General features: G+C 35.7%; 1 protein-coding gene across 2 annotated transcripts in view; it reads left to right on the forward strand.

Moving 5' to 3' along the window:
- Positions 1-27,932, forward strand: part of LOC118187911 (ankyrin repeat and SAM domain-containing protein 1A-like) — a 411,400-nt gene that overhangs the window by 167,878 nt on the left and 215,590 nt on the right. For both annotated transcript variants that reach the window (XM_085807269.1, XM_085807270.1), the window contains exon 5: positions 4,418-4,639. In XM_085807269.1, coding sequence (XP_085663395.1) covers positions 4,418-4,639 — 222 coding nt within the window. The remainder of the gene's footprint in view (positions 1-4,417; positions 4,640-27,932) is intronic.

Here is a 27,932-nt window from a genome sequence, read left to right on the forward strand (position 1 = left end):
ATTTTTTTTTCAAGTATACTAACCAACAGCAGCGTCTTCGCATTCTCGATACAAAACAAGAGAAGCGCTATCGAGCTGCGCCGTATTTTTGGCATACGAAAAGTGAAGCGCGGCAGCGCCTCGCCGGACTCAAATGGTTAACAATGTTCGCCGGCCTCTCATGCTTCCTCTTGAACATTAGTGTGGCCAATTTTAAACATGATGCACCACTGTCTCACTCTGGCTTCATTCATAACGTCGTTTCCATACACCGATGATGAACAATTGACGTTGAAGTTACAGCAAAGGGGCGGTGGAGGATACATGTTATGCAGATACAAACATGTTCATTGATAAATCTTAAAATGAAGATGGCGACAATTCAAAAATATTTACAAAATATGTACAAAGTGGTAATGTATGCATTTTCCTGCTTTACTAGAATTTATAAAGTTTTTAACTTCATCGTTGATAAAATTGGAGCAGCGGTTTACTGGATATGTTAGTAAGCTGGATTGTGAAAAATCGTCGAGGTATCTTGAGTGGCTGTACACCTGTGGGATCATAATTTGGCAGTATAAGAGTAATTTGTGCCCATCACATTGGTGAAAAGTTGTCAGAACTTGTTAGAATGTAATCTTGAGCATGCGAAAGATCAAGATGGATATGAATGCTTAAGTTTCTCACGGAGCAAGGCCAGGTGATGATCGAACGGTGAATTTTAGTTTGGAAGATCCTGTTCTTGAAAGTTCAGCTGCTCATCCAAGAAAATTCGTAGGTATTTGGTAGAGCTCGCTGTTGGGAGTAGTCGATTTATCAGTCTGTAAATTAAGAATGACTTGTTGATTTTTGCGATGTCTTCTGAAAAGTACGACACAGCATTTTCTGCATTTAGTTAGACTTTCCATATTTTGCGCCATTGTGCTATTATATTAAGTCCAACCTGCAGGTTTTCAGCTGCGTATTGGGATCTGATCCATCTGGACGTGACAACAGTGTCATCTGCATATTTGGCTGCTTTGCAATTTAGAAGCTCCGGCATTCCATTTAAACATGTATTGAATAATGTTGGAGCTAAGACAGAGCCTTGTGGTACTACAGCACCGTGTGTATATCTTTTTAGAGAGCTTATTGCCGACTCCTACTTGGAAAGTACGACATTTAAAATATGAACTTGGTAACTCGATTGTATTAAGTTCTATACAGGCCTTTATGTCAGATTTGATCGAAAGCTTTTCTATGTCTAAGAAACTGGCTGTGATGCTGCATTTGTTTGTGAAGGCTTTGGCAATCATTTCAACTACATTTATTATTTGTAGCATAATACTGTGATCTTTTCTGACCCCAAGCTTGTTATCTTTGAGGACATTGTTTACAGTAAGATGTTCAATGAGTCGTATGTATCACACTTTCAAAGATTTTTCAAAGACAGGGGACGGGGATATAATTGGCTGGAATTTTCGGGTCTTCGCCCGGTTTGAGAAATGTAATTATGATCGCATGTTTCCACTGTCGAGGAAAATGTGCTAACCTTAAGCATGCGTTTATTCACAAGCAGGATGTAACATTTTCTTGGAGCTCTTTTCGTGTCGAGGTTTTTTTTAATTATTTTTTAGATTTCAATTTGCGTTGCATATGAAATGCTCGTAGAGCGTTTACCATATACGTCAGTAGATGATTTCGAATTTCTTCATCGTGTTGTGTCGTGTGTATCCCACTTGGTTTGGAACAAAGAAGTCCTCTAGGACCGTGGCGAATACTTCAGTGATTTCGTCTTCTGACTAAGCAGTGATATTTGCATGCTGCAGTGGTCCGTTGTTACTGGCTCTTTTCAGTCTTAGGGGTCTTGCAATCCGCCAGACTGTGTTGTGATCAAACTCCATGTTTTCGAGGAGTGCGTGCCATCTTTCTGTTCGATAGTCGCTTATTAGTTATCTTATTTCTCTTATAAGATAGTTGAGATGCTGTTTGTCATTGGGGTCCCTGATGAGTTCCAACATTTTCTTGCTCTGTTTTTATTTTAATTTTTCAAGTGTGTAGGCAGGGACAGCTGTTGGATTTCTTGATTAACGTACTTAGTAGAATTATTCAACGCTTAAAGCAAAATCAGTGTCGGCTATAGTGCGAAACTGAGGATTTTGCATTGTAGTTTTTCTGTCTGGGGTTTAAACTTTAAGCCCAGTTTGTGATTTTTTTTTATTTATTTTTTTTATTTTTTTATTATTTTTTTTTTTTTTTTTGCAGTCCATAAAGGTGAATATCACTGTAAAGTTATCTGAGCTCTTCCAAAACTTCCAGATCTGGTGCGTGATGTATACCGTTACTCAGTGGAATGTCTAATACTTCTGTAGTTACGTTGTGATATATACGAGTTGGAGATGTAGGGCCTACAACTTTGATCCCATGTTGATTGGCAAACTGTCGTTAAATTCTTCCATGACAGTTACTAATTCTTGAGTTTTAAGTGGTGGGACTTTTCTGAATTTAAATCTTCCACTATTAAAGTTGAGTATTCAGCTCTTGTAAGATTATATAAGTCTTCATTTTTAAGCACTTGGCGATTATAAACTGAAATAAATTGGAAAGCCTCTTTTGTGGTACCTTAGATTAATGAGCTGTTGCTTCAGTATGGATTGGAGTTGGGAGTATGCATTTGGAGAATTTGAGATGTTCTTTTATTAAAATCGTTGTAACGCCTCCTCTATTATGTGTTGTATCTGTGTGAATAATTTTGTATCCGTGAATCTTTGTATGATCACTTGGTCTTTTAGTGGCGTCACTTAATCTTAGTCACGCTTTTGAGTTCCATTCATAAAGTAATATGCTTGTGAGTGAGTTCATATAAGCTTAATTTGTCCCATTTTTACCGATCCGTCTGCGGTTGAAAATGATCCTGTCCGTTTTCTGATTCCTTATTCGCTGCCGTGTTTGCTAGTTATGCAAACGCAATTCCTTCATGTGCTTAAGCCCGGACATCCTCTTACTTACTTACTTCCCACCAGTTGAGTTGCTGTATCGCCTGTTATGTGACTATCAGCATTTGTACTCATTTGGTGAAGCATTCTATTATCGCTAGCCAAAAATCTGTATAGAATATTAAAATTTAATTAAAAATTATGTAAATTTGTAGCTGAATTTATAAAGTTACTTCGAAAGATAGATATTTGTGACCTGTGGTTATTAAAAAGACTGTGAAGACTTTGCTGAATGATATTTTTTTTTTAGATTGCATTTAGATTTTTGCAGTTCATTGCCAGGTAGTCTATGAGATTTTAAGTTTTCTTCTTAGTTGCTTACTCTTTTGGAGTTTTTTCAGCCATACCTGGGCATTTTCAGCTGTGTACGCCTGAAAATGTAGGTCTTTGGTGATTTCACACTCAAACATATAGTGATCGATGGTACCTGTTGAGCCGCATATGCATGAGTCCGTGTGGTGCAATCCGAAGCGCCACTGATGTCATGCGCTGTGTTGAAGAGTAAGAAACAAAAAGAGACTGCGAACTACTAAAGGACACAGAATTTTTTCTTTAATTTCTCAGCCGGAGAATTCCACTAGACCTCTGACTGCAGACGACACTGCAGCTTGGAAAGAACAGGTGGAAATAAAGTCCGAAAAGTTCGTTTGCAAGACACTAGGGAGTACGACGATAAACAGTTATAGAGATATTGACAAAACATCTACTTCGCAAAGTACCAAGCCAGCGTTGAAAGCGTAGATATAATCCCGAGTCAAAAGGTACGAGCTAGAAGAAAATTCCCTTCAATCTCTTGGCAGGAGAAAAGTGACCATTCAGCTCAGAGTATCGCGAGCATTGCTGGAAGGCATACACAGTTACAGTTACGTAGGGCCGGATACAGCTACAATTGCATAGAGATCGAATCCGTTATATTTACACAGGGTTTGGACTTAAATGTCTTCTCGGCGACATTTGTCAATATATCAGCAAATTTGGCGAAAAAAATTAGTCGCCAAAACCATCGCTAGCTTGGCGCTATCTCGCCAGGGTAAGATAGCCGTTTACCTGAATTTTAAATGCACTTGCCCATGTAATCCTATTTTGCCTGCAAAGCTTTACATTCTTGAGAAATTTCATGTTTTATACAAGAGATACTAAATTTTACATACAATTTCTCTAAGCATATTAACATATACGCAAAATTCCTAAGAATGTCATTTACCAGACATGCTGATACATAAAGCATCACAAAGCTGGTTTCAATTCATCTGTTGTCTGCAAAATTGGGCAAAAGGCACTTTAAAAAAAAAAAAAAAAAAAAAAAAAAAAATTGTACCCTTTAAAGCTTACCAAATGAAGGTATTTCCTTTTGTGTATATATTTAATTATCTTCTTTTTTGTATCTGTGTAATTGTTTCTCTTTAAGAAACAACTTCTTTTAACCTTTATCTAATATTTTTGTAAAATCTTTTCCTGCTCAGAACAACTGTTATCCATCTGTACGAAATGTTAGAAATGAATCTCCTCTGGACTTGGCTTCACAATATGGCCGGTTAGATACTGTTCAGTGCTTACTGAATTCTCATCCAGGTCTACTCTCAGACATTGTAAGATGTCATTCTCCACTTCATCTTGCTGCTAAAAATGGACATAAACATGTGGTTAAGCTCCTATTGGACTCTGGATTTGATATTAATTATATGGTAAGTTAATATTTTTCTCCTTCATAATATAAAAATCAAATTCCTTTTCCTAATCCAAATTATCATGTACTATTGAAGCTACAAAATCAGAAAATGAGCTTAAGAAAAATGTTTATTAACTGTAGTGTGTAATTGAAAGTATTTCACTTCATGTTTTTAGGTGTAGTAATGGTAGGTTTGTTATAATTATGGTAATGAACTCTTGGGCTGTTTGCCTAGATGGCTATTACAAATTTTTTTTTTCCTAAACCTGTCTTATATTTTGAACTGACATATTATTAATTGTGTTAATAAATGAGAGAGGTCATTTTCATTCACATCAACCGTCATTCAAATTAGATGAAATGCAAAATCCAGTGAGAAAATCGCCCTTAAAACAGGAGATCTAAAATAATTTTATATCGGAGAGAAATCATAATATTGAATCTGTTTTAGAGTCCTAAATGTGTGCTCAGACGTTCTGTTCCGTATTTAATTTCTGCACCGAATTCTCATATACTGAGTTTTATCTATGTTTCTGAAGCAAATTAGAGGAGCAGCTGTATTAAAAAGTTTTTCAAAGAGGTTCAGTAAATTATTGTTGAATCACTAAGAGATCTCTCTAAGTAATGAAAAGTTAGCTGTAGAGCAGTTTGAAATGCAGATTTGCAGTACTGATACCAGAATGGTAAAATCACATATAAAGAGTGGTCCTTTTGGAACTACATTTTTTTACCATTTGTTGTGGGTAAAATGTTTGTTGCATCCATCTCATGTTAGCAGAATCAACACAGTTTGCTGCAGTGCATCACATGGCAAGCCACAGGAAGTTTGAAAGTTGGTCAAAGTCAATAAATTATAGAATTCATCTTTGAAATGAGCTGAAGTGTAATTGCACACTTGTAAAATTGGTTCCAAGAGCAAGACAAGAAGTATTCAAAAACATCCTAATCGGGATTGTTCCCAAACTATCTTGTCACATGTTGTTCTAACACAGATGCCTTCCCTTATGTTGATTGTATGGATGTAAATGTACTTTTTATTCTCCAAGAAATTCTGATATCATAGAAGTGTTGAAGAGCAGTGTGAGTGGAGATTCAATGAATGTAGTCATAGTAAAATAAAGTAGATGCCCAAAACAGTCACATTTTGCTGGAGGAGCTGTACTTTTTTGAGCAAAGATATGCTCAGATAGATGTACAGGCCTGTTCATCGTCTGGAATTGGCCCCTGTCTACTCAAAGGTATAAGGATGAATTTCTTAGACCTTTGGTCATGCCTTTTATGGATCTCCTTGCTCTTTTGTGAATGTCTTTAATGGATTATAACTGAACTCATGTAGCACATCTTAAACCTGATGCGTGAAGGAAAACAGTTAGTAGAGTATGCTTTCTGCTTCATGTATTTGAATATAATTAGATCATGCTTGGGATTCATCAGGCAGAAATATTGATGCTAGATCACAACCTCCATTTAACCATTTTCAGTAGAAAATGCTCTTCTGAAGGAGTAAGAAAAAAACCATCAAAGCCTTATCAGTTCAATGCTTTGTAGTGTAAAGCTGCTTTGCTTGTTTGAGATGTCCACATACCTTATTAGGGAATTGACAAAATTTGTTAAAACTTTTTTTTCCTATTCAAAAGACATAGATAGTCATGGCCATGTTTAGAGGGGATTTCAAGGGACTGCACCCCCCGAAATTGTAGTTTATAACAGTAGAGTTTTATAGTACAGTTGCAAAAACATTGGTTTATGTCACAGCCTTTAGATTCAGCCATGTAAATAGTAATGTAATATTGTGAGCTTTGGAGTCCACAATATTATCTGGTGAAGCTGTGAATAAGTTACTAATTTAAATCTTAAACTATCCAAACCAGCCAAAAAAAAAAAAAAAAAAAAAAAAAAAAAAAAATTTCTTGGAAATATAAGTGCTAGCAAAACAAATGTCTTTGTGATCGTAATTATCTTTAGAATTGCGTTAATGATTTTGAAATTCCTGGACTGTGTTAGGTAAGGATCGGACAAAAAGGTAAATGTAATTCACAAATAAGAACATAACATAAATTTCAAATTAATTCTGGTTCGTTAAATATTCTCAGGTCTAAAAGGAATTCTCACAGAATTATCGTTGTATCATAATTTACCTAGTTATGGACTACCCAGTAAATTTTGTATAGTAACTTAATTCATAATTTTGGAAAAAAAAATAAACTGTTCAATACAAACTATTACTTTATATGGGGGCAGAACATTACACATCCCCTCTCTAGTTTTAAGTATGATTTTTAACATTTGGATGAATAATTAACTCATAAAATTTACACTTATTAATTATGAGGAGCCTTCAGCCCAAATTTGCGTAAATTACAAGGATAAGGAAATAGGCAAAAATTCCAGAAAAATATGATGATTAAAGTCTGGCAGGCATAGAATTTTCTTTTCTAAATTATTGTTCCTACTAATTTTAGTTTCAGTATACCAATCAAATCGAATATCCTATCACACAAATAAGCAAAAGGGCACTTATCTTTTGAAATTGTGTCAGCAAAACTGGAAGAGGAAAAGGGTTTTTCATTCCATGATGCCACCTTGACTCAGGGCTAGGTATAAATTACTTAGCATGTGGCAGTTTACTCATCAAAGTCTATCCAGGAATTTAAGCAATGTCTTATCTCAACAAAGTCACAAAAGAAATCCGGAACTCGCATCAAATACACCCAAGAAGACTTAGTCCGCTACAATATCTAGCTGCTGCTAGGGTAAACAGTTTATGATTCGTTGGGGTCATACAGACCCATATCTTTTTCTATGTACGACTATTCGGTGCTACCTCAGTTGAAAAATAACCTCTGGACTAAACTGGTTCACAGGGCCTGTTTAGGAGTTCATCACGAAGAAGAAGAAAAAGCTTCAGGAGGTCCCATCATCCAGACAAATCCAAGAAACGTTGCCGTGACTCTAGTTGCGAAAATGCTAGCTAACAGCTGATGCAGAATTAAAATTTGGTAGGAATTCCATCAGCAAAGCCAAAAAGTGATTCCTACTCGAAATTTCCTTCATTTCTTTTAAAAAAAAACACAGGCTACCACAAAACTGGATTTTTGCTCATTTTAGGGACCAGATTTCCACTTTTTGTCCCAAAAGACAGAGCAATATGAATTGCGCACGTACGGACTAAATCAAAGGCCGCCAAAACCGGAACTTAGATCGCCAAGCAATGACTGATGCTTGTAGGTGAAATGATAACCCCTCTGGCCTTTCGTCACATACTTCCTGTCCTAACGAGCTCCTCTTGGGCATTGATTCAGAAGAATTCCTGGGAAGTACTGGCTAGAATCTGTACTTAGACAGTCTCAACCACGAGGGTAGAAAAACGGTCTTCACAGGCTGTGCGTGAGTTTACTCGGGACGGTGTCAGCAGGAACCGTACTGGTACTGTCTCGTCTGCCCCTGGGCCATGGGGTCGCAACATTTTAGATAAATAAGTGTGGGGTGGCACTTAATTCCGATTGGCAATAGCCTTAGGATGGAAGTTGTCCTAATGGGCAACCAAAACAAAGCAATTTCTTTCTAGGAAGTATGTCCACGGAAGTATGTCAGCCTGAGAAAATGACTAGGCAAAAATTCGTTTTCTTTCCATAATTCTTCACAAGGACACAGAAATTTTGATTAAATTGAAATAAAAGAAAAAGAATAAAAGTATCAATGAAGCATTTGTTTTTCCCCCAAATTAAAGAATTTACATAACCAAATATTAAATTAAATAATAAAACATTAAATTAATAATTCAAGGAATTAAATAAAAAATTCATATTTTTCTTAAATAAGAAAAATAATTAACTTGAGCTCTTTCATAACCGAAAATTCAAACTATTATCAACATAACAGTAATGATATTAATGACACCAGATGTGTTTCCAATAAAAGCAAACAAGTTTTATTTACCTTAAAACATGGTTTTTCACCTGTTTGACTCTTTATTTTCTAGTTATAATCATAAATTTATATTGTGTTGTATATTTTTCAGCAGTTATATGTTCTTGCTACATCACATGCTTTCCTAGTTTTGTTGAATAGAATATTTATGACAAGTAATTAAAATTTTACATTTGCCAATTGCTTACTTATATTTTCATTCACATATAATAGCTATTGCGGAACCAGCAGTTGTTTAAAGTTCCGTATATTTTTATAATTAGATGGGTTGTGTGAAGTTTTTGTTTGCGAAGAAGAGATGCTAACATTACAAAGCACAATTCACCAACAACTGCATAACTTTTAACTATTAATTATTGCTTTTGTTGTTGCACTAACTAGATTATATATGCTGGTCCACGTAGCATTGTCCAAATATAATATTCTCTAATCCCATAGTGCACTTTACATTTGTGAAAGAGGCTCACCAGCGGCTGAGCGGAAAAGTCGCTGAACACTGGTAGTTTGGTCCAAGGTTCGAATCCGGCGAATGGGCTGGCTACATGGGCGTTTTCATGGTTTTCCCCATGTGTAACATGTATACAAGCCAGTTTCCCTTAGAAAGTCCTCCCCGAAGGCATCCCTTCTCCCTAGGCAGATAGCCCTAGTGTGCTATGCCATAATTAAATAAACTGAAACCATTTGTGAAAGAAATCAAGTTCTGGCAAGTGCTGCCATTTTGTAGGGGCAAAGGGAATGATTCAGCGATTTGCCACTGTACTCCCTCCAAGTACCAAAGGTACCAAGAACTTAGATACTGAGGGTTGAATCAAACCCTCCATCCAGAGTGAGTGACTGTTAGTGTTGTAGTGTTGCTCAAGCTTCAAGCTTTCAGCTGGCTGAGAGGCAGAAGAAGACAGAATATTAGATAGTACATTTGAAGCTGGTGGACCAATGGCTGAAGGAGCAGTTCTGGGTGGACATGGTCAGTCATCAACCAAGAGGAATGCAAGCTTAAGGTGATCAACACTAATTGTAATTAACACTGATGGTTAGGCAAGCTTAAGGCAATCAACACTAACTGTTTACAGTTAAACATCTTATTCTGGATGGAGGTGCTGAAATCCTTTGCTGTTTGAGAAATAATATGATAGGGGCCTTCGTAAGGTGCTTGGAGTGGCTTTCGGATGCCATCTTATAGGAGGAAGGCATGGGTGCAGGTTTGAAGGTCTGAATGGATGAATGGTGTTAATGTGCTGTGTGATGATACTGGTTTAAGTGATAACCTTTTCATCATTTCACATAACTGGCTGAGTAATTCTGATGGTTCAACTTTCCTGGTTGCCACAGGATCTAAGAAATAAGTGGAAAGTGTAAGAGGGAAGCCATACACTAGTTCTGCCACTGTGCATTGAAGATCAGGCTTGAAGGCAGATCCAAGTCCAAGAACTGGCAGGGTGGTACAGAGACATGTGAGTGTGCATTGTCCTAAGTAAAAATATCAGTGAAAAAAAAAGTGCTGAACTGAATTGCCATTCTTGGTCTGTGGTGATGATGGAGAGTACCCCAAAACAGGAAATCCAGCATTCAATAAATGTACAAGCAAAAGTCTGGACAGAAATGTCAGCCAAAGGAATGGCTTCCGGCCAACATGTAAATTGGTCAGTGCAAGTAAGCAGCTACATTGCACCATCAGAAGGTGGAAGAGGGCCAATCAAATACACATGTACATGGTCGAACCATTGTGTTGTGGCAGTAAGATCTCAAGTGGACTCTTAGTATGTTGAGAAATATTATATCCCTAGCACTGGATACAGGCACAAGACCACAAGGTAACATCCTTGGAAATTGATGGCCAAATGAAATGAGCAAGAACAAGTTGTTTAGTAACAGAGAAAGGTTGTGCAGGAAGTTGAAAATCTGTCTGCAAAATTTAGGCATAACATAAGGTCTGATCTGCTTATCACTCATTACACAGAGTATTTGTAAAGCAGGGTTGAAATTTCAGTGAACAATTAGGATCACTAAAAAGAAACTTGAGTTCATCATCTATTATTTGGTCGACTGCAATAGCTGCAGAATCAAAGGGATCTTCAGCATGGATTCCATGGATGTAGGACAAAGTATCTGCAACAATGTTATCTGTCCCAGCAACATGCTGTATGTCTTTCACGAACTGAGCTATGTCTTGGTGAACCAGTTAGATATTTTGGTAAAAGCAAAGATTAATGCGCAGTGGTGCATAAAAATTGTAAATTTTTTACCTTAAGAATATGCTGAAAATATTTGACTGCAGAGTATATGACAAGGAACTCACAGTCATATGTGCTGTACCGCTGCTTCACCTTGGAAAGTTTCCATGAAAAAATGCAAATGGTAGGTTATCTTTGTCATTGACACCATTTAAAATGGCTCCAGTAACAATGTCAGATGCATTGATCACCAGAGAAAATTTATGGCCAGGTGCTTGGAAGTTGAGAGTTCTGGCTTACAAAAGATAAGCTTTGGGTTTTTCAAACAGTGCAGAAGTCTCCTCTGCCCAAGAGATTGGACACTTATCATTTTTCTTAGGAACTCATATAAGGAGGCCTGAGTGTCTGCAACTTTTTAAAGAAATCTCCTATAAAAGTTTAACATTGCAAGAAAGCATCAAAGTTGGACTGTATTTACTGGCTTGGAGAAATCAGCAGTAACTGTAGCTTTTTCCGGTGAGGAATGAACATCAGAAGGGGTTGTTATGCAATCCAAAAAAGAGACAGTGGTCTGTCCAGGCATACATTTTTCAGGGTTTAGCTGTAAGCCATGGGGTACCAGGCTCATTACCAGGTGCTCTTGTCATAAACATTCTCTGTAATAGTTATATCCCTGTTATCCACCTTTTCTTAGATATTTTAGGTGGCTTTGTAGAATCTGTTGAAATCTGTTCAGTTTCACATGCATAGCCAGGGAGAATGCCTAGTTGACCTCCATGGTGCCAAGACCAAACATGGTTATTTTAGGAGCGTCCAATGTATAAAAATTGCAAAAATATTTTTTATTAGAAACCATTTGCAAATTTTGGTATTATAGCAAACTCAAGTGTGTATCAAAACGCTGTGACTACAAAGCAGTTTGAATATCGGAATCTGTCAGAACAAGAACTCTTTTGTGATAGTGGTACAGTATTCGACTACCACTTAACAGACCCAGGATCAAATTCTAAGGCCATTTTAATCTTTAAGAACGTACAAAACTCGTACACTGCTGCACATTCCATTGGTGCCTATAAATCATGACACAAGCAAGCATCTGCACACTGAGAAGTACCAAGTGAGCATACCATCACATAATGTGGCAACTCAAAGAGCCACATGCTTCTGCTCACTGGAGACAAATGGTAAACTTGAGACATGTCTTGCAATATAATAGCAACACAGATGGGGGGTCTCTCAACTATCCTCCACCATGCTGCAAGTACAACCAAGTGTGCAGATACATGACAGCCACTGACCATCAACACAAAGATCCATAACACCTACAAACTGGGCTCACAAGCATGTCCACCATGTGGGCTCAATTCAGAATCACTAATTGCATCTCCTGATATTTCACCAGAAATGCTTTGCGAGGAAGTGTATGAGATCAGCCTGTGAAAACGCTTTCACTGCAAGGCAATTCAAATGTCAAAATCTTTCAAATGACAGCTATTTTACAATAGTGGTACAGTGTTCAACTGTCATGCAACAGATCCAGGCTCAAAAATCAAGTTCATTATAATCTTCAAGGGGTATACAAAACTCGTGCGCTGACACACTTCTCACTGGTGGTAACAGATGGTGACATGAGTAAGCAACCACATACTGAGTTGTGCTGAATGAGTATACCACCTCATGATTGCCGAAATTTATTGATTTTGTATGCAGTGAAAATTTCACTTATTAGCAAAGATTTTAATATGAAACGTAACAGCTGTCTGATATCTGAAAATTTAGTTTGATTCCTTTCCATCTGGTAACTACAAGAATTTTTTGGGAAGAGAGAGAGGAATATTATATTCTAATTTTAGGTGATAACTTTCTATAGCAGAAACATAAAGAAATTGCTTTAATCAAACAACGAAATCTTAAATTATTTAAATGCAGGAAGGCTTTTGAAGTTTTGCCTGTTGTTGAAAACTGATATTCACCTCAGCTTCCCCAAGAAAAAAGAAATGGGAAGATATTGTATATTTGTGGATTTAAACAATGGCTAAATGTAGGTAATAAAAAAAAAAACTTATAAGATAAATCTAACAACACCTTCCAGTTCTAGTTTTTGTGAAGCTTTGATGGCTTGGATTAACAAGGTATGAACCATCTGCTTCTTTATCTGCATTCTTGTTACACTGGTATTTAAAATTAACAGAATTTTTGCATTTCTATGATTATCTCTAAAGCTGATGGACAGATTTAATGAAACTGGGTAGGGGCATAGATTGATATAATAGAAAAATGTACTACACACTGCCATGCATAGTCATGCATAAGGCTCATCAACATAGGAAGATCTAAAACAGAGGTTCAAGGTGGAACAAAAAAGTAGACTAATAAGGAATATTGTTCTCTTCTAACAGTCATACAGGTCTCACCACATGGCTTTATGAAATGAGGCAGTTTATGAGTTCCTGTGACAATCAGTCCCACTCCTGAAGCATCAGTTTTTCAGGTCCTGCAGGGTTCTAAGGGAGGAAAGGCAAGTTGCAGTTGCCCTCTCAAGAGAGTATCTCAGATATGCTGTGTGGGGTTTAGGTTTGGGGATCTAGCTGATCAGTTCATCTTATAAATATCCTCACTTTCCAGAAAATCATCCATCAGATTAGCCCTTTATGGGCAAGCCTTGTATTCCATAGTAATAAACCGAAGGTCTATTGCAACTCTGAAAAGTACATCTTCTGAAAAAATATCTTCACTGTACCTCACAGCAGTTACAGAATCTCTGTCAAAGACATGAAAGTCTGTATGCTCATCCACTTGATGCCTTTCCAGACATCAAACCACCACTGGATGTTGGAGAGCAGATAGTAGATACTTGATTCTGTACAGGTGAAGGTACATCAAGATTCAGTGCTTAGGCAGAATTCAAACTTATCTGTGAAGAGAACAGTACCCTACTGATTCTGGATCCAAAGTTGATGTTCTCTGTACTATGCTAAACAAGCTGTCTTGTGTGAAGAAGTGAGTAGGACACAAACTGCAGGTCATCTTGCTAAGAAATGAGATTTTAGAACTCTGTGTTCATCTTTTCAGGTGTGCAGTTATCCCTCAGTTCCTTTTTATGGATGATAAAGGTCATCAACATTGAGCCAATCTGGTAAATGATGTTCTGAAAAGTGAAGGTATTAACTGAATGAATTAGCCAGCCAGATCTGCAGACCTAAATCCTCTGAAACGGATCCTCAAACTTTTTAAATTCTTTGCCACATAAATAAGAATTAAAATATATGTAGCGTTGCATACCAATATATGAACCAAAAGGGATACCATTTTACATTCACTTAATACTTTTCTATAAAACTTTTACCATAAAAAATAATGTAATGTACCATTAGTGATACATGTACTACATTTTTAGAAACCCTGCCCTAAAACATTTCTAGAACACTCTTGAAAGGGCAGTTCTAACTTTTCCTTCCCTTTCCCAAACCCTCCAAGACTTAAAAACAGTATTTCTTCAGAAGTGAGTCCAGACGTTAAAGGGAGTAATGAACTGCCTCATTTCCACTATAATATTATGTTATGAGAACTGTGTGACTGTTATAGAGCACCATAGGTTCCCCCCCTTTTTTTTTAATCTTTCAACATCAGTTTTAGACCTCTGTGCACCACCATTGAGACTTACACATGATCATACATAGTACAGTATAAAGTTCGAAATCTGGACACCCAGTATCTGGCTTGATCTAATATCCAGACCACCTGCCCTCCCTCCCCCCAAAAAGAAAGAAAAGGGGTAAAAAATCCCCCTTTCCTTACAAAATTTAGGAATGATAATATGATACTCAGCAAAAAGAAGTAAGTGTGCTGTAAATGAGATTTTCCTTCCGAATAACTGCAACTCTTGTATGTCACTTTCCTGCTGGCTAAAGCATTGTATCACGGCCAATGACAGTATGTTGATTGCCATTGTAATGATGTTGGCTATTATAGTACTTTTGGTCCTTTTGTGGGCGGTTAGCATTTTTCTATCTGACCTAACCAATAAGTTAAGCCTAAATGTTGCCATGTCTACATGTCATCTGAACAGATATAAACTGATAATCTAAAGCAGTGATTCTCAGTCATTTCAAAGTTGCCATACCCCAGAGGAGTGAAAAATTTTTACATGCCCTCTTTGTGAAAATTCTGTGATTTAGGTGTATGGGAAAGAGGGGTTCCTGAATTATAAAGTGCAAAAATTCTAAATAATTTTTTTCAGTAGACTTACCCACCAAGTTGGTTTGATTTAACTCGATAGTTTTGCCTGGAGGAAAATAATACAATATACATTCTTTTTGTTAAAATTAAAATGATGAATTCGAGAAAAAATTGCTTAAATTATGTTTTATGCTTAAAAATTCTTTATTCTTAATTAAATAATTAAAAAAGAATAGGGGTAAAACCTACTAAAATGATAAGCCAAAAACTGCCATTATAACCCCTTCCGGGCTATATAAATTTAACATCATGAGTTTGGGGTTGAGTAGCGCACCTTCTACCTTTCAGAGATTTATTAATGAGGTATTAGAAGCCTAAATTTCATTTTTCCATATTTGGATGATGTTTTGATTGCGTCAAATAATGAAGAGGAACAAAATTAGTCTTTGATAGATTGCAAAAATTTGGATTGAGGCTTAATATTTTTAAATCTATGTTTGGAGTTAATGAATTAGAATTTTTATGCTTTCTAATTACACCTGAGGGATTAAAACCTCTTCCTAACAAGGTTAAAGCTATTCTTAATATTAAATTGCTTGACTCTGTTCGTCAACCATGAACCTTTCTTGGAATGGTTAATTTCTACTGTCGTATTTTGAAAAATGACTCTAGTACTCAAGCTGCTTTACATGACTACCTAAAAGGCCTAAGAGATCTACCAGAAATTCATAAAGAAAAGAGATAATTGCAAAATAACTTGGAAGGATGAGGCCATTGAGAAATTTGAAAAATGTAAACAACCTCTAGCAAATGTTACTCTTCTGTCTCTCCTCGACCCAGACTTACCTTTTTCGTTGTGCACAGATGCTTCAGATTCGGCAGTCGGTTCAGTTTTCCAACAATTTGAAAATGGTAGTTGGAGACCAATTGGATTTTTTTTCTAGAAACTGAATGTTACACAGCAAAATTACAGTACATATTATCATGAACTTCTAGCAATTTATATTTCTATTAAATATTTCAAACATTTTTTAGAAGGACAAAAATTCATAGTGTATACTGTCCACAAACCCTTAATCTATGCATTTTCCCTAAAACCAGATAGAGCATCTCTAAGACAAATTAGGCAACTCCAATACATTTCAGTATTTACAACAGATATTAGGTACATTACAAGACAGAATAACATAGTAGCAGATACATTATCCAGAATCGAAGAAATCGCCTTAATTAATTATGACAGTATTGCCAAAGAACAAGATCGAGATGATGAATTTAAGACATTGCAGAAATCTACAAATTTGACTTTCAAACAGTTTTCCTTTCCATCTAGGAAAAAATTATGGTGTGATACTTCAACACAGCATGCTAGACCCTATATACGTAAGAATTATCGTATGAAAATATTTCATCAATTTCACAGATTCATCCTGTAATCAAATCAACAATAAAATTAATCTCTTCAAAATTTATTTGGTCAAATATGAAAAAAGATGTTCAGCATTGGGCAAAAGCTTGTATTCCATGTCAAAAATCTGAAATATCCCAGCATACGAAATCAATAATTGGAGAAAATCAAAAGCCATCAGAAAGATTTTGAGAAATACACATTCATCTTGTTGGTCCATTACCACCATCAAATGGTAATAACACCTACTGTCTAACGTGTATAGACAGATGCACAAATTAAATGGAGTCTATTCCACTTGAAATCATCTCGGCAGAAACTATAGCGAAAGCTTTCTATAGCAATTCAATTGCAAGATTTAGAATACCCTTGCATCTAATAACTGTTCGAGGAACTCAATTTTCATCTGAAATATTTCAAATCCTGTCAAGAATCTGCAGCTTTAAGCTTTCGCGTCCTATCACCCGCTGTGCGATGGCAAGGTAGAACGGCTCGACAGATCAATAAAGACTGCTTTAAGAGCCCATAATAATAAAATTTGGTGTGAAACATGAGCAACGGTTCTTTTGGGCCTACGAACGGCAATCCGCAACGAAACTATCCTGTAGCAGAAATGGTATATGAAAAAACATTAATCATTAAATAATTCCTTGTAGAGAAAATAAATCATACACCACCTGGAACTTGTATACATAAATTAAAAAAGTATATGGAATTAATTCGGCTGAAGGAAATACAACAGAAAGGTGTCGCTAAATTATTTGTACATAATGATTTAGAATCAGCTTCTCACGTTTTTCTTCGCATTGACAGAGTTTGGAAGCAACTTTAACTCCCATATTTGGTTATCAATCCTTCACCAAAATATTTTACTCTCAGGATAAAGAATAAAGAAGTAAATGTATGCATAGACAGGTTGGAGCCACCATATATTCTACCACAACAAATACCAGAACAAGAGAAGCCTACCACTCCAAATTGTGTAAACAATGCGCCTATGCAGACTGAAATTCAGACCAAAATAACTGTGGTTCAAAATCAAATCAGCTTTAAGACAATTCCGAACTGGTAGAATTGTTAAGACACCGTTGCGATTCAAAACCTCATATTTTATTTATCCATTAATTTTGTTATTATTTTGATGTTAAGCACCATTACTTCTTCCAGTTTTTCTAATGTAACATTCGTTACTGGAAGGGGAGTGAATGTAACGGCATAAAATGTAAATAATTAGTTTGAAAGTAACTCTCAGATAATTTACTAATTATAAATGTTTACTTTGCGTATTATTGTATTATGGTTTTGGCAACAGTTTTTATCTTTAGAATCCATTTTGTTTTTAAAAATAGAAGATGAGTTTTTGACTACCGAGATGGTGAATAAAATTATATTTGGTGTTGATATGGTAATCTTTTTATTTTTTAGTAGTTCAGTCAAACATCCTAGGAATAGTAAAATTTTGTGTGCATCTTATTACATTGTATCAACTGGGGATCCATAACCGGAGTACTTATAAACCCATGATGACGATCCACCATCGTAGGATCTCCTTCGGTGGCAACAGACATAATATTCTCAAGAGGAATATTTTTCTAATTAAAATAATCTTTGACAGTATTAAAAATAAATTCACCTTTAGTATCTGCAAACAAATGTTTTGCAGAAAGCATCTCTTGAATAATTTTTCCTTCCTTCACAAACCGGCCATATGCTAACAGTAAAACCTCATTAGTACATCAAAAGTTTGTATAACGAAGGGAAACTTCAGTATCTTTCACCATGTCATCAATCCATCGTCGCACTGTATCATTGCTTAATAGGACATTTTTTATAATATAGGATGCGGCTGAATGGTGTAAAATCTTTTCTGAAACTTCCTTGACAGCTGGCAGTATCAATCGCCCACGATATTGAGCTTTTCCCGATTTAGAATTAATTTTGATATATATACCGTATTTGACGGCATATAAGATGCACTTTTTTTCCTAAATTTGGTCTCAAAAAAGTTACCTGCATCGTATACATGAAGGACACAGGTTAACTTTCAATACTGAACACTATTTTTAACCCGAATAAAGGTCTAGACACACATAACATTTTCTACATCTGCCATAATTATTTTGCGCATGCGTGAAATATCTGTCACCAAAAAGTGCCAAAGCTGGAAGCTGATGTCGAAGTTCGAACAAGTTCGACGGTCACATTACGTCTATGGAGCCTTTCCTTCTTTACATAGACATTCTTTGACTCAGCCGACACACGTGTCAGTCAAAACTACTGCCGTTTTTCATATTCAAAAGAAGAACTCATCCGAAAGAAAAACTTCCAACTTGTGTAATTTTTCATGTTCATCCGAAAGGCTGGATGGACGAAGCTGGAATGAAACTGTGGTTACAGAACGTATGGTCCGGGCGACCTGGTGGACTCTTAGGAAAACCCTCTCTTTTGGTATTGGATCAGTTTAGTGCCCATAGAACTGAAACCATAAAGAATAAAGCGAGAGGATTATAAACCCAGATAGCTGTCATTCCTGGTGGACTGATTAGCCAATTACAGCCTTTAGATGTATCGGTGAATAAGCCATTTAAGGAAAAAGTGCGAGAATGATGGAACAAGTTGATAGGAGAGCCACATCATGCCCTCACACCCTCAGGTAGAATGAAGTGGCCCTCTATTTCACAAGTGTGTGAGTGAGTAAAAAGATCTTGGGAGGACGTAAAGGCTGAAGTAATTGTTAAGCCTTTAAGAAGTGCGGAATCAGTAATGGTCTTGACGGAACAGAAGACGACGCATTATTCGAAGAAGGTGATACTAGCGATGATGGAAACAGTAGTGATGACGATATTCTCGTTTTCGATGATGATGATAGTGAAAAGGATTTTTATGGTTTTGAAAGTGATTAAAGTCTAATTTCATGATAGGCAACGTTTTCCTTGAATCTGTGTTTTTTGTTGTTTCTGCTTTATTTTGTATTATGTTTGATTGCTTTCCGTTCATTCATTTATTCATTATTGAAATTTACATATCATGGTCAAAATAGCTTGCCGTTTGTTAATTTTCCTTAATAAAAATATGTTTGGTAATTGCATTCAATGATTGTTTATTTGGCTTTTACGAAACGTAAGAACTAAAAGAAACCACATTTTAAGTTATTGTGGTACCGCGCTGCCGCGCGGACTATTGAAACTTTCTTTCCTTGTGTGCGGCCTTCTAAATAAGGGTGCGTCTTATATGCCGTCAAATACAGTAATAAAAGGCTATGAAACCATCGTCGCATTTTTCTGATGAGATTGCTAGTAACGCCGAGACAGATGGTATTTTCAGAAACTTGGCTCTGATGTTCAGGAAAAACGAGATATCTTTATTTTGTTTGTCAGGATGAATTTCTTGCAGATTCGTCTCACATTCTTAGAACTGCATGGGAGGAGCCGTGGCGTAAGTTCGTTTTATTGCTGGTACAAATGGTGTAAATCAGATAATCGATTTAATAAATTTTGGGGGAAGTTTATAAATTAAGTTTGAATGCTAAAGCATGCTCATCGTCGCCTACCACCCAAAACATGCTCGCCGCCACCCTGCCGTCCAAAACAAGTTCCTCCTCAACATCCCATGGAGGTAGGAAGTTAGTCCTTTCTTACCTCCATGCAGCATCCTTCCATTGTTCCCTGAGGCGCGGTACCGCCCCCCACCCCCGGTTGAGAACCAATGATCTAAACTCTAGAAACGCTGAAGTCCATGGATTTCACTTCTCGGAATTTATACTTTATGTGCTTTTATGATATATTAACTTATGTCCAGTGTCATTAAAGTCTGCCCACAAGCTCTCGATATAATCAACTACATATGAAATGCAGTCAAAAGTCGTTAATCCGGACTCGTCGGGACTTCGGCGATTCCGGATTATCGATTTTTCCGGATTATAGATCATCAGTTTAAATCTGGTAAAATGGCATGCAGAAATTATAAAATTAAAAATATGAAACCGTAATTTACGAAATAAAGAACAATTATGATCTAAAGGGTATCAAAATTTACAAAAAAAAAGCTTAATATTTATTTGTTTAATTTATTAAACATTTCTTTCAATGTAAGTTGTTTAAGAGTCTTCGCTTTTTATGTGATAATACATTCTCTTTAATTCTATAAACAGACATAATTTCTTGTTCAGTTACAAAGTTCCGCTGTTCAAGTCCTATAATTGCTGTGTCGAGAATACCGACTAATTTGTCAATCGAAATTTTTTCGTTTTCAATAACCTCTGTCACTTTCTTCGCTATCGGAAGCGAATTATAATGACGAGGCATTTGATTTAAATCATATCAAAGACGGAGTACTACATTTAGTAAGCAATTATAAGCCAAATAAAATAAAAACATTTGCTCTTAAGATAAGGATAGTGCTGACAGATCAACTTCCAATTCATTGCGCGGCGGCGCAGCGTTAAAGATAAACAAATTTTAGATTGATAAACAAACGTTAAAGTTTAGATTAACAAAGGTTTTAACCTTTATCCATTTTTGCAGCAATTCCACTTTCTGTTGAATGGACTCCGAAAGATACTTTCGCTTCGTATATCCTTTACATATTAGTAAATATATATCGGAAATTCTATTTGACATAATCGAAAGTTCAAGCTTACTTTTATAAAATTGCTCTAACAGTCTTCAAAAAATAATACGCCGGATCCAATTCGAAGATTAAGAAACAACGCAATCTGCAACATTAACTGAAATACATAATTAGATCATTTTAGCTTAGCTTTTCCCGTCCGTTATACATTAAACGCGCATTCGTAAACGTATTTTGCGCACACGCAAATTCTCAGCCGTAAAGGTCTTACGCGCATGCGTCAAAGCGACGCATGCGCAGAAAGTTTGTAGCTTTGAGGTCCGGATTATGGGTGTCCGAATTAACGACTTTTGACTGTATAATCGACCAAATTCAATAGAATATTCAGGACTAGTTTATTTGAAACAAATCCTCGTAACTTATATTCCAAATAGTTTACCATTTCAATTAATTCAGGAAACAAATTTCGGTAAATTTTATTCTGCAAATGTTTCTCAAATTTTTTATGCAGTGGACGTTTTTATTAACAAAATTCCAATTTATGAATTCTACGTATTTACAAACTATCACTTTAGTTATGAAAAGTTTATAGACTGTGTGAGTTAGAATCAGTTTCATGAAACAGTAGGAGATTTTTCTCCCTTCCCTTGCTCAGTGCCTTTTCAGAAAATCATAATGCTGCACTGATCATTTTTACTACAATGTGACTCAGTAAAATAAATCTGAACTAACAGCAGTCCTTTTGTAATTAGCAAGATTAATATGGAAGATGTGGAGACTTGTAAATATAGCAAATCAGTTTATAAGACAGTAGAATCTCATTTATCTGACCTTCACGTATCCAACCTATTGTATTGTTTTGCATACCATTGGGGGGGGAAGGCATCTATTGGCAACAAGAGCTGGCAGTTGTGCAAATAATTTTTTTGTTGTTGTTGGTCCCGACTCTATCATGTGGTGCAGTGCAATTTATCATTGCATGCAAATTCGGTTATGGTCTGTTACTGTTCGTGCATATGTGTCTGTTGTGTATCTAATTTGACAAACATCAAAGTCAGGCTTAGAATGTTACTGAATAGATTCTTGCAGCCAGAACCAAACAGGCTGGCTGTGGCTTTAAGCATAACAAGAAAATGACAGTTTTAGCTTGCAGTAATCTCAAATTAGCTACAGCAAATCTCAAATTGGACGATATGATGATTGGAAAGTCCACAAATTTTAGAGACTTTCAAATAATTTCAAAAAATGTTCTTTCTGTAAAATACTGCAGTAAAAAAAGCACGTAGATGAGCAATGGAATTTTCAAAAACTGTTTCTTTAACGAATTCATTCCTTCAACAGAAAAGATTTTGAAAGAATATAATTTACCAAGAAAGTTGTTTTACTGCTAGATAATGCTCCAGCACACCCTGATGCATAAGAACTTCATGACAACATTAAGGCAAAGTTTCTGCCCCCATTGTAACCGCCATATACCAACTTATGGATCTGAACGCTTGGGAAACACTCAAAAGGAGCCATTGCAGGAAGCTGTTGACCCCTATGGGTAAGAAAGGTAAGGTATGAGAAATTGAAGGAGGACAATATAAGATTGAAGAATGGAAGCACATCAATGTAAAGGTTTGATTCAGTTTACTGTGGCAAAACATTCTAAGGCTGTCTGTCTAAGAGGAGGGTGTCTTCGTAGAAGACTTTCTAAGGGAAACTGGCTCATGTACATATTACACATGGGGAAAACAACAAAAATGCCCATGCAGTCAGCCAATTTGCCTGGATTTGTAACCCAGGGCGGAACTATAAGTGTTCTGCGATTTTACCGCTTGTCTGGTGGTGGTCTCCATCTATGTAAAGAATGTTGTTTAATGGATTGAACAAGCTTGAACTGACTTCAGCCTTTAGTGCATTGCAAGAAATCGAAAGTTGGATGAAGGATCATGATCAGTATTAGGTAACCGATAAAGAAATTGTCACTTTTGTCGATTGTGCTAAAAACCAAATTGAAGATTAAGATCAATTACCAGCTGTTGAGCTTTGCAGAATTCCACATAATTACAGAGTTAAGTCTCTAAAAACTGGAATTAAATATATTGAACAACAAGATGCTACAAAAATTGACATAGTGATATTGCAAAGATAGCAAGATTTGGCAGCAGAGAAACAGCACTCATCAAGAAAGCAGACTACAATAAAAAATATCTTTTAATCATTACCAGGACTGAACTTTTGAAGCATATACTGTTTTTAACTTCACAGACCTGTGACTGTAAGTTATTTTTTGAAATAATTTTTCTTGTTTTATTGCAAAAATCATCATTAGACTCATAATTTGTAAAATTATAAAATCACTGGACATTTAATAGTTTTTTTTTTTTTTTTTAACATTTTTAACACCCGCCTATTACCTGACATTCTTCCGGCCCGTTTATGTCAGATAAGCGCGACTCTACTGCACATGGATTTGAGTTGTGTTTAATGCTGTTTAATTTACTGAATGGGAAGTAGTAAATATCTTTGGAATCTTATGAAAACATTGTAAATATTCCAAACCAAAAACTTTGCTGAAAAGTTAAGTGCCTTAATTTTTTAAAACATATATTTTTTCTTGGCATTTTAATGCTCCAGAACAGAAAACATAAATAGTTTTTTATACAAATTTTAAAATCGTAATTTTTCATGAATTTGTAAGGTATTTCTCCCGCTCTCTTAGCATGCCTTGGTGGTGTAGTGGTCAGCACGCTCGAGGCGAATTTCGAGAGGTCCATGGTTTGAGTTCCGCGAGTGCATTGCTCATTTTTCATCTTTAATGCTTTCAAAAAATACTTAATGTGCTCTACAGTAGCACCCGAACTAAAAGGATGGTGAATGATAATTCTCCACCACCAAGATTTGGCAATTGGGCCCCTAATTCCCATTTGCCCTTTAAAAGAGGAAGTATGTAAGGTATTTCTTCCCCGTCTTGTTAGCATGCCTTCGTGGTGTAGTGGTCAGCATGCTCAACACGAATTTTGAGAGGTCTGTGGTTCGAGTCCCGGTGAAGGCATTGCTCATTTTTCATCTTTCCTGCTTTGAAATAACCTAATGTCTCTACAAACTGAAACAGTTATTCCAAAGACTGGAGTTTCTGGAACTGCAGAATTATTGGACTTCAAGCAGTAATTTAGAGATGACTGTATCAACCATCCATTCAAATTAGCTGCACTTCCACACAAATTGAAATCAGAGACATTTTTACATGGAAGAAATGCTCTTTGATAGATAGGTAATTATAATTTGTATAATTTAATGACACTTAGGAACAAAACCCTCCTTTGATTCTCTTTTGATAAATTTGGGATAATGACTTTGTTTATTAATTACATTAGTGGAGTTTTATACTGTTGAAATGAATAAATATACATTATATACGTTAACGTGTATTTGTGTAAAGAATTATAAGTACTTTAAAACTGTCTTGCAAGAATTTGTAATTTCCTTTATACTTCTTTGAAAGACCAGATTTCGAGTAGGCAATAAAATGCTGACGTATTTAAGAAATATTTCAAATATTTTCCTCTTTGCTGTGATTAATCTGAGTGTTAACGATAAATTTCCCTCTTTCTGTTGAAACAAAAAGTTGTATTTTATTTTATTTTATTTTGATAATGAAATTATTTGTCCTAGTCCTAAATCAAAGATAATCTATTATCATCTTTAATTTTCTATAGCATAATCTTATCTCATTTCCAGTTTTTAAATGAATGTTGGAGCTTTTAGGCACTTTTTTATATTATTCTTTTGCAGTAAATTAACCAATAAATTTTCAATCTTCTTGTCCTGCTGATATTTTTGGGTGAATTGGGGGGTTACTTCACTCCAGGAAAATTCAGATTTGCAATCAGTTTATTAGTCATTGCATTTTGGATCATTTTTGTGTATTGATCTGATGATCTATTTGAACCTCAAATGAGTTGTTTGCATGAGCTAATTGAGTCTGTGATTTCACCCTTCTACAGCATTGTTTTCTCTGTTCTTTTTATAACAGTTCTATATTTCTGCAGAAACACTTTCATTAGCCAACTATTGACTGACTAAGCAGACAAAAATTTCTCTTAATTAAGTTTCCTCTAGATATTTCCTTCTGTAATTAATCAGCTTTCTTTGATGAATAACTGAAGAAGATATATCAGTTATTCTCAATTTCTGACAATCAGGTCTCTTCACTTTCTGGGTATAGATTTACCATACCCCTGTATTGTATATGTGGCCAGAGTGCTTCTGTAAAAGAATATTTGCATCCTTTGATGGTTGTATTTAGAAATGAGCATTTATGGCATTAATTACTTTTGTTCAGAAGTTTGTTCAAAAGCTTCTCCTCTCTGCAGTACATCAGAGCATAGGCTGCAGTGGCAACTTCATCCGAAAATGCTACTCAAACCGGCTTGCAAGCAATAATCAGGTTTCTTTAAATAGTTCTCTTCTGTGATTTGATGCTTCTTTAAATAAAATAAATTTGAATATATAATAAATTTTTAGTTTATTAATTTGTGACTAATTTTATAACTTTCGTTCAAGTCAAAGTACAGCATCACAGAGTGTAGATCATCCTTTATTAGCAAGCATTCTGCCATGAAGAGGCCTTTGCTTGCATGTCATCAAGTAGCCCCTTGGGGCATTCAAGGATTACAGTAATACACTGCATAATGCAGATGAAACTTTCAGCTGAAAATGGCAGCTGTTCTCTAGAAGAGAATGATGAGTCCTAAATAAGTGTGTGTGTGTATGTAATTATGGCAAAGCCTCGAGGGCTATCTGCCTAAAGGGAGGGATGCCTTCGTGGAGGACTTTCTAAGGGAAACTGGCTCATATACACGTCACACATGGGGAAAACCACGAAAATGCCCATGCAGCCAGCCCGTTCGCGGGATTCGAACCTCGGACCGAACAACCAGTGTTCAGCAATTTTACCGCTCAGCCGCTGGTGGGCGAGTCCTAAATAAGAGGAAAAATCTTGTTGCCATCACTGTAATGTGGTTGCATCTAGAATTAGATGGAATTTGAAAATTCATGGGAATCAGAGCAAGCCAATAAGTGGTAAAGTGAATAACAATGCCATTAAAGCTGCCATTTTAAGCTGAAAGTTTCACTGGGTGCAAATTCTTCAGTTGTCCCTGAGTGCTGGAATCCTAGCTACGCCACTGGTATTATGCAGTGGTATTACTTTAATCCTGAATTCCCCAAGGGGCTACTTTATGACATGCAAGCAAAGGCCTTCTCATCGCAGAGTACTTGCTAATGAAGGATGATCTACAATCTATGATGCTGTACCTTGTATGTGAATTTTCCTTACTGTGTGACAGTGATAGCAATAGGATGAAAGATCATAGTTGAAAGATAATATTATTAATAGCCATTCTGCAGTTTGTTTTTGGACTTCAGGGAAGAGTAGAGCACAAAGCATATTTTTGTTAATGTAAAAAAGGTAATTTTCAAGGAGTATGCTGAAAGAGTACAATATTAGAAGACACTTTATTATTAAACATTCAGAATTTGATGCTAATTTAAGTCCAGAAGCAAGTAAAAAAGAATTAATTGGTTGACTGCGAATTTATCTTAAACTCCAAAATGTGTTTGTATGACATACTAAAGAGGAAGAAGTTAGTGGAGAAGAAAGTTTTGTTATTACTTTAATAAATGCAAAAAGTACAAACCATTTTCTGATGGAAATTATATCAAAGAATGCATGACTGAAGCTTTTGAAATTGTACCCTCTAATGTCAAGTACAAATCTGAGAATATTATAAGAACATCTGAATGTATCGAATTTTTGTGCGCTGTTGTTGTCAGTGTTAAGAAACCATGATATGGTACATGTTAGCTCTCGATGAAAATAACGACTGAAGAGGCCAGTCTTATGTATGGATTACTTCCAAATTTAAAATTATTGAAGAGCTACTATTTTCAGTGAAAATTCTTAAAAACTGAACAACAGCTGATATATATGAAAGAATAAACAACAGCTGATATATATGAAAGAATTAAAAATTACCCAATGAGATAAAATTTATATCAGAACAAAATAGTCGCAACTGACTGAGCATCAAGTTTGACAGGGTAAAATGTTTTTGCATTAAAGAAAATTCTGGCTAAAATTGAAAAAATTACCCTGTTTACAATTTAATTGCTATTCATTGTAGTATGCATCAGTAGGCATTATATAAAAATCTCTTAAAAGTGACTCTCTTGCATTATTTAACTTGTAAATTTAATGCTGTCAGGGAGCTTGAAATGCACATACTTCGTGAACTTTCTTCCAAGATACTGAATCTGAGTAGAGAGCTATTCTTCACCATAGCAAACTTCGGTGGCTTAGTATAGAAAAAGTTCTTTAGTCAATATGGGGTTTTAAAAATTATATCATCATATTTTTATAATAAATTTTCCAGAATTAAGTGATAGGGGTTGGACTCCTGATTTTGCATTTGATATGAACATCGTGTGACACGCTAAAATAATTACAACTTAGTGTTACAAAGTAAAAACTTAAATGCTTAGTAAAATGATTGAATGGATTTCCGTTAAAGCTACAGTTGTTCCAGGTTGCACCAATGACTCAGAATACAGGTATTTCAATATGAATTTTATGTCAGGTGAATGGGCTGCATGAGTATTTTTTGTGGTTTTCCCTATGTGCAACATGAATACAGGCCAATTTTCCCATGAAAATCTTCCATAAAGACATTCTTGCCATTAGAGAGATAGCCATCCTGTGTTTAGTTGCATCCAGTTAAATTAACCAGTTGTTCCATCAACACTTATTTAAAAGAAAAGTCTTCTTTCCAACCACAAAATTATTTGAAATGTCAGAAAGTAAATATCAAGAATATAGTGAAATCATCGATGTACTGAATGGTGAATTTTCAAGATTTTGCAATTTTGAAATTATTTAAATAAGTTTGGCAGTAGTTTCTGATCCATTTTAATAGAAGTTAATAGTATACTGAAACTGAGCTACAACTTGAGATTATAGATGAATGCAGACAAATTCAAACAACTTAAGGATTTTACTTCAAAAA

The sequence above is a fragment of the Stegodyphus dumicola genome, chromosome X1 (genome assembly GCF_044657685.1).
Source record: "Stegodyphus dumicola isolate Sdum_Otavi_A_Nest chromosome X1, ASM4465768v1".
In the NCBI taxonomy this organism is placed as follows: Eukaryota; Metazoa; Arthropoda; class Arachnida; order Araneae; family Eresidae; genus Stegodyphus; species Stegodyphus dumicola.